The 8,938-nt window shown below is 25.9% G+C and overlaps 1 protein-coding gene across 2 annotated transcripts in view; it reads left to right on the top strand.

Annotated features, from left to right (window-relative positions):
- The first annotated feature begins 283 nt into the window (after positions 1–283).
- The window catches only part of LOC112593026 (sortilin-related receptor-like), a 22,062-nt gene continuing 13,407 nt past the window's right edge, over positions 284–8,938 (top strand). The window contains exons 1-5 of one of the 2 annotated variants that reach the window (XM_025337243.1): positions 284–943; positions 5,002–5,232; positions 5,294–5,455; positions 7,544–7,810; positions 7,908–8,176. In XM_025337243.1, coding sequence (XP_025193028.1) covers positions 704–943; positions 5,002–5,232; positions 5,294–5,455; positions 7,544–7,810; positions 7,908–8,176 — 1,169 coding nt within the window. In that variant the 5' untranslated portion in view covers positions 284–703. The remainder of the gene's footprint in view (positions 944–5,001; positions 5,233–5,293; positions 5,456–7,543; positions 7,811–7,907; positions 8,177–8,938) is intronic. The other variant, XM_025337242.1, reaches the window with a different exon arrangement.

An 8,938-nucleotide genomic window follows, 5' to 3' on the forward strand; every position in this document is an offset into this window, starting at 1 on the left:
CGAAAAGTCGTGCGCGTGCGTGCGTCGGTTCGTCTTATCTGCCCTCTCCCCCCCGTAGCAGCAGGCTACCTACGCGTATTAAACTACTTAGTATTACGACAATTATTATTAATGTTGTTGTTGTTGTCAATACGTTAAAATAAAAATAATAATAATAACAATAAATCAGCGTTTCTTCCGCGCGTTTATAATAATATTATATTACTCATCAAAATAATATAATATCTACAATATTATTATTATTACTACGATTGTTGTTAAACGCTGAACGTTCATTATCACACTTATCAGCGATAACAGATGATAGAGTGCGAACCGCGACCGACGTTGTTGTGGGACGGCGACAACGGCGACCGCGTCTGCGACCAGCGCACGAAAACCGATTGTCCGTCAATAACTGCATCTGCCGTATTCGTTTACCACCACTAAACCGTCGTCCGTATCAGATCGCTTCCGCCTGTGTCGGTAGTGGTGGTGGTTGGTGGTGGCGGTGGTTCGAGTTAGCCGCGAACGGACAGATAGACTCTCGCGTACAACGACAGTCCGTCGCCGACGTGCTTCGCGTGCTTGAGCGTTTCTTCTTCTCTGCCGTCCGTTCTACCCACTTGTGCCGCCGTTTGTCGTATAATATATTTTTTTTTGTTATTATTATGTTCCGTTTCGAAGTGTACACTGCCGTACTGACGACACAGTGAACGATACCATGAAAACCATTTTGTTTTACGTTTGCGCGGCGTTGGCCGCAACCGTGTCCGGTGTCTGGTCGCTGTCCGTGTACACCGACGACGACCGTACGCGCGTACCGCAGCCGTTCGTCAACGACGTCGTCGTCGATTACGGTTCGTCCGCCAACCGTGCCAGGACCAAACGGGAGAGCTTGACTACGTCGTCGTCGCCGCCGTCGATACTGCCCGGCGTCTCCGACGGGAACTTGACGTCTAAAGTGAGTGTTTTGTCATACTTGCCGAAATCGTTATTTAGTGCTTACTATCTGCTCATAGCGGTAAGCACCTGTGCGAACGATGTAGTTGTAGTTGTGAACATTCATAGTACAACGACACATTCACCTAGACATACAAACGAGACGTTTTTATAAATCGATCCAGATAGATATGGATCAAGATGATGAATGTTGTGTTCAAAATTTGCTCTTTTGAATTAGGATACCTAATAAGGTTTGATAAATAACCGGTATGGAACAGGTATAGAATGAATTAAGTAAACGTGTTTCGTCCTAAATGTTTGAACTAAATGATCACTTATAAGTTACCTTGAATTGCTAAGCCTTAAACTTTAATTTTATCTATCTATATGAAATTAAAACAAAATGAATAATTTTAGATTTTAATATTAGCTTAGATTTTTAATGTTTTTCAGGTGTAACTTGTATCTAGGTTGTAAGACTAGATACAATTCATTGATATGTTTTCTTATTAATAATTATTGTACGTAATACATTTTGAATCATAACAAACAATAATTATGTCATGTTGTGTCTATACCTAATCTTTTTATTAATTAATTTCCTTTTATAAGTGCTTATATTTTACTGATTATCAAGACGTTAATGTATGTATTTTGTAATTATCATTTCAAGTTCGTTATGCAAACATAAATTTAAATAACCAAATCTGATTACTTACTCGTTATAATATATAAAATTAATAGTAGGTACCGTATTATTCATATCTACTTAGTATCTATACTAATATATTTAATTGATTATTAATGTTTTTGTTTGATAAATTAATTAATATCTGTAATTTATTATTTATTTATTATATAAAATCATATATTATTACATCATGTTCTTTTCAACCTTTTGAAAAGATAATAATTGGGATACATTTTTTGTGACTACGTCTGGATGGTTATCTCTAATTTTAAAAGAAATTATATAGGTACAAAAAAAAGTTACTGAGTGTAGTATAATATACATCCTTTGTATTATTGAGAATTGATTATTTTGTATGTGATTATAGCTAAACAGCTAGTAATAATATTTGTATTGGTCTGTTATCACTGCTACAGAATCTAAAAATCTTATCACCCCACCAAAAATAGTGTGATTAAGAGACTTGATCAATTAACCAATCATTTAGTACATAAAATTAATTTTTATTTAATTAAAAATATAACAAAATATACAATAAATATTATTATTAAATTGGAAGCCTATACTGTGATATATTTGCTAAGAGGTTATCAGCACAATTTTTTTTTCTTTCAAATAGACTAAACAAATAAAACACATTTAATGCATAAAGTTATTTTTTTATGATTTTTAAATACCTATCTATTTTTAAAGTTAAAGTAAATTCACCAATTACAAAAATTATAAAGAATAGTAATTTTAAGTGTTTGACAAATCAGTTTTATATTTTATATTTGGCTTAAAAAATTAAAAATTAATTTTATAAATTTATATAGATATTATTTAGTTTTAAAATAATATTTAAATAAATCAATATGTTATACTCTTCCAAACAGGCTTAAAATTATTATTCTCTATAATTTTTATAATGGGTAAACATATAGGTACTTTAAAATTAGGTACCTACTCAAAAATAAAAAAAATAAATAATTTGGCATGAACTTGTTTTGTCCTTTGTTGCCGTGAGCTAGAGAGAGGTAAACAAATAGTGCATTGACCTTTTAAAATATAATTGGTACCAGATAACAGAAGCACATATAATATTATAATAAATAATATCTATCAATAGTAAAATATATATGTATTAAATGTGTTAAAATTTAATCTATATGTTACCAGAAATGTGTTTAATCCAGTATTATATAGAAATCCTAGGTATTCTATAAATCACCTAATCTCAAGCAGGAAAAGTATAAATAATTAATATAAAACTTAGATTTGTACCTAGTGTATCTCTGTAATCAACGATTAATGTTTATCTTGACGATTATGCTATCGCATACAACACGTGTGCGATGTATTATCGTTATTATTAGCTAATAATATAATCATGTTATTCATGTATACAGAAAAATTCAATATACGTCTTTAAAAATATTATTTATTTTCATTTTTGTAAAAGTGTTTGTCATATTAAGATACATTAAAATGTCTGAACGTTTTTTTGTTGAACTAAAAAAAATTTGAGAAAAGTCGAAAAATACTTATGCTGCAATAAATAAATAATAATAAACATATTTTGGTTTAACACATTACCTAAAATTGTATAGGCGTTTTATAGAAATCTCAAGAATTGTATAAAATACCTAGGCATAATATAAATTACTATTCAATTTAATTCATTGCCAAATAGTTCAAGGAATTCTATAGAATTCCTAGGGAATTTATAGAGTGCCTATATTCACCACTTTACCGGTACATATATAATATTAAAAATTGTAAACCCACGTAAATCAATACTGGTCAGTGGCAAGTAACAGATAAGTATCCAAATTATATATAAGGAAAGTATTAAAACTGAGCATTGTTTTAATTTATAAATAATTAGTATATATATACTTATTTATTTATGATTTACCTAGTACCTACTATATATTTTTTATATTTTCAACCTTTTTTTTTTTGTTTTGTTTAGGGAATTGATTACAGAACATAATACCTATCTTAACATTATTAGTGCCCTATAGTTTTACTGTTAATTACTTTCTAAATTTTTTTTTTTATTCAATTTAAAATAGGTAAATTTAATTTTCTATTTAAAATTAAAAAATAGGTATTTATTAATGAAACAATAAAATACCAAATATTTTTTTATAATAAACTCACTATGTAGTATTATACGAGTATGTTACCCATACTTTCACTTGATAATAGTAACAAATGTTTAAAATATAACAGTGTACTACTTATCTAAGTACCTAATTATATCTATTGTATAATAAATTTTATTATTATTAAGCGATAAGTTTTCTTAAATTATCAAAGATTTAAATAATACCTACAGTTTTTTCATAGGTATGTTTAAATTATTCTGGAAGTATGCTATTGTTCTTTAATAATTGATATACTTTACATATTTACATAGTTTTTTTGTTTTAATTATCTATGCAAGTAGATATTTAATGTTTTAAAAGTTTTTTTAGAAGGTTAAATGTCTATTTTTCACTAAAGTAATTTAATAAATTTATTATTTTTGTCTATAGTCCATATATAGTGAATTTATTTTAAATAAGTTGAATAATTCAGTTTTAATTTATCTAAAGTAATGACATGTATTTATGTTGTTATGTGCATTTTATAGACAGGAATGGAAATGCTTATTTACAGATTACAGTAGGTAGGTACATACTTATTAAATTCTTTATTTTTTTATGTCAAAGTACACTAACTAAATATTGAAATATCACAACCTCTACATAAATATACATTATTTATCAGTAGCATATACAAACCAATTTTAGTGAATATATGTCAATACTAATCTAAGAGTTAATATATTGCTTTTTAAATGTTAAAGAAACCAAAATTAAATTTTAAATTATTTCTCACTATAGGTTATTTATTTGATTAGCTTTTGAGTTATAACACAAAATATTTAAATCTATCATAAATATTTTTAAAATTTAAGATCTTAAAAGCAAATATGATTTGTATATATTATGAATGACATAAAAAAAAAAATAAAAAAATTCATAGTCTTAAAAATATAGGTATAATAGTTTTGTTTATTATTTTTGTTTTTAGATATATAAGATAATTAGGGTAGGTAAATTCCGAAGAAAAATTGATTGAAATTTAATATGTTGAAATAATTTTAAAAACTTGCTAAAATTAAAAACAGTATATTATAGTATATGTTATTACTAAAATAATTAGGTACCTATTAACATTTTTTAAATATTTAGAAGTCTGTTTTAATTAAATAGGTAAGTAGGTACTTAATAGGTATCTAATAAGAGTTTTTTTTTTATTAAATTGAGTGCCAAGGAAAACTAATATATTAGATAATTTATTTACAATTATTTTTAAAATTAAATTATTATTAAATAGTAATTCAACTTTTTCAGGTTTTTCATTTAAATGAAACTCGGCAACAATTGATGGTACACTGGGTTGGTGAAAACTCAAATGTTATCATATGTTTGGCGCGTGAAGGATATCCTTCTTCATCTGTATACATATCATATGATTATGGAGATACCTATGTTAATAAGACGGAAGAATTTAAAATAGATGCTACTAAAAATCTATATGCTTCTATTGAGAAATTTTACATTCATCCTACCTTTAAAACACATGTAAATTTTTATTATTTAATTATGGTTTATATGTTTATTAACTATTTGTTTTCTTCTAAAGTGTGTATATACAGATATAACTAATCGTAAAATATTCACAACAACTGATCATAGCAAAACTATCAAATCTATTCCACTGTCATTTATGCCCAGTGAAGTGACTTATAAGCCTGATGAACCACTTGTGTTTATTGTCCATGACAAAGTTAACCCTACAAAACAAGTACGTACAATTTATATTTAAATATTATCATATTATTTATATTATTTTAAGGTCATATTGTAATCGACACTCGTATTTTATCATTGCCATGTTAACTTTTTTTAGTACTATTATAATTTTAAATAACGTTGGTCAGCATTTATGTAGGATGTTAGTAGGGTACCCATATCTATAATTTTCATTTCCTGTCCTTCAAATTGAATTGATTGTGGAGAAATTTATTTGATCCTAACAGGATGTTTTAATATTTATATTATTATCAGGGACAGGAACCTTTTAGTTTTTCAGTTCTGGTTTTAATTCTTGGACTTAATACTTATTTATATTTTGATTTCACTCCAGATTTTGGGTTATAAAATGTAAGGCTTAGGGCTTTTATTTGATTGTGCTTAAATCAATTATAGTTTTTTTTTTTTTTTTTTTTATTGAGCTAAGACTGGTGTCTTTAAGAGTATTTGTCACCCCTTCCCTAAAGAAATACAAATTCATAATTTACTTTCCTAATCTACTAGGGCTAGATTAATAAGTGGTGATCAATAAGGATGGTATAAGTTTTGTATATCTTATAATTAATTACCAATAATTAGGGTTTGAATTTGAAGGCAATATAATAAATAAATAAAGCATTTAAAATTGTATTCATTTGATATGTTAACGTAACAAATTTTACAGTATAAAATTAATTTATTGAAAAAATTATTTTTATTGAATTCCTTTTTTTTTAACTTCAAAATAATTGTCACTTTGTTTAACTTTTGACATAATGTAACGTAGAAAAATTATTAAATGATAATAGTTTTGATTGACGAATACAGACTGACAAACTTCTTGAATCTATGCATTATGAACATATTTTAATCTATATGTGGATAGTATGGGTATTTTTATAAATGTTAAATTAACTGGCTATACCAAATAGGTACTCGATAAAGTATTTAGCAATATCAATACATATTACCGATAATAAAATCCACTCAAAATAATTTTAAACATAACATCGATAATGCACCTTCTTCACAAACTTTTATCGATTTTTACCAATATGTATGCTATGTTTAAAACTATCAGATCAATTAAAAATTAAACACAAAAAAGGAAAAAAAATACATCCAATATCTTGGATATCAAATGAAATACATTTTTATAGAACAATTATTTTTCTATAATTATTATTTATAAAAAACGCTTTTGCTTTCAGATTGGAACTCTACTAATAATAAATTGTGTCAAATATTATCTTTGAATTTTTATATTTCAAATTTTAATATCAAATAAATATTTTTTAACTTGATAAATTTAATATAATCTTATTTTTAAATGTGGATTATTAAAATGTTTACAAAGATTGATTTATTAATTTGAAATTACTTATTATTTCTCTCATTTTAATGTAATAATTAATAATGATGAAATTAGAGTATTATAAAAAAGGATAATTTAAACTCAATTAACCAATTTTAATGCTTTTTTTTGTCTTTTCTTTATTATTTATAAATTTATAATTAATGAAGTATTTATCCTTTTTTGATACTTTTCAGCTACTCTAGCAGTCAATTGACTGTTAATGTATTACAAACATACATGTGGTGGATAAAGTTATTAATTATTATGTTATCATTGCCTTTCATAAATAATTGTTCCAATCAACAGTTGTGAAGTGCTAAATAACTTTTGTAAAGTTTTATAGATATTAATTCTTTTGACTACAAACAAAAAAAATTAAATATTTTTTTTTTTAAAAGATGGACTAGAATAACAAAACCATAAGTTTTCTCAAAAACCTTTAATTTCTTTGTAATTAAGAGTGTTTTATCACCACAAAACTTTAAATCTGAAATTTGAGTTTATATTATAATCAAATTTGAAGTAAAGCACTAATATAGTGCACCACTGTATTGCAAAAAGCATATTGAAATTTTTTTATTTTGTTACATAAAACATTACATATTTGAATATAAAACAGTGTGAATAACATTTAGTTCAATATATGAGCCATATAAACAGAATTACTTAAAATTAATGCAGTAAAAAATAAAAAAAATGATTGAACCATTTTAGTTTTTATTGTAATATTTCTTATTTTTTTAGTTATGGATAACTCATGATTTTGGTATCACATGGAATTTGCTCGAAGAGCGTGTCAAATCATATTTCTGGATTCCATCAAAATGGGATTTGTATAAAAGTGGACGTTCATTGATTATACAACGTGAAGAATCAGCAACAACATCCACTGTAATTGCTGTTTCAGAAAATATCAATTCTGGTCAAAATAATTTAACTACTTTAGCTATTAATGTATTACAATTAAAAGCAAGAGATGACTACATGTTTGTGACTGTACAACTTTCAAAGGTATTGAATACAAATGTTATTAATTCATAAATATTTATCTAAATTTAAATAATTAAAGTTGTACAATAATGCAAGTATTTTTTTTTTTTTTTTTTAGAATAATTTAGATTTATTGGTTAGCTACAAAGGAGGAAATTTTGTCCGTACTCGGTTTGACACTGAACTTGACAGACGTGATTATCATATTGCAGATATCACTGCTAATAGAATAATGGTTGCTGTAGCTCACACTCGTACTTTGTCAAACTTATATATATCTGATGTAATACAGTCTTCTAATGAAGACACTTTAGTATCTTTTAGTTTGTCTCTAGAAAGAGTGGTCGCATATTTCCCTAACATTACATGGACAGAATCTTTAATTAGGTATTTATATTATTTTTGTTGTTATTTGAAATCAGTGATTAGATGAAATCAAAATAAATCTAGTATTTGAAAGTTTAATATTAACATAAGCCTTAAAGAATTAACATTTTAAATTTTAAGTTCTAAAAATACCTCTTAGTTGCACAAAAATACTAACTTTCTTTAACTGTTCTAAATACTTTTCACTTACTACCATTTTTCTTACCACTACATTTATAGCTGATAGTTTTTTTCTTCTATTCTATTTGAAAAATGTTATTTTGTGAACATTATATTTTTTTCTTCTTTTTTAAAAACTTAATATTTTTGTGTGTTAATATTATTAAATAAATTATGGCGTAATATCAATGTCTAATATATTCTTTTTAATAGTTATATACAGTAGAACCTCGATTATCCGGGGTAATGATGGGGAGAGGGTCACACGGATAAATGAAAATCACGGTTAATCGAGACTTTTTATAATAATGAAATTTTTTATTTAATTATAATTGGAAATACCTAGGTACAATTTTATAATAATGAAATTTTAAAAATTTTGATTCAATTGTAATTAGAAATATACATAAGAAGACGTATACATACAATAATGTTATACATACGTCCTACATCCATAATATTGTATACCTACTACAAGTTATTAGGGCTTAAAATATGAAGTTATCGTCAAAAATGTCATTAATACGATTGTCGATATCGAGTATTATGTTTAAAAATGTTCGGAAGAATGGGCACGGTTAATCGCAAACACGGATAATCGAG

Source organism: Melanaphis sacchari, unplaced genomic scaffold (assembly GCF_002803265.2).
Source record: "Melanaphis sacchari strain LSU unplaced genomic scaffold, SCAv2.0 Contig19_pilon_pilon, whole genome shotgun sequence".
Lineage (NCBI taxonomy): Eukaryota > Metazoa > Arthropoda > Insecta > Hemiptera > Aphididae > Melanaphis > Melanaphis sacchari.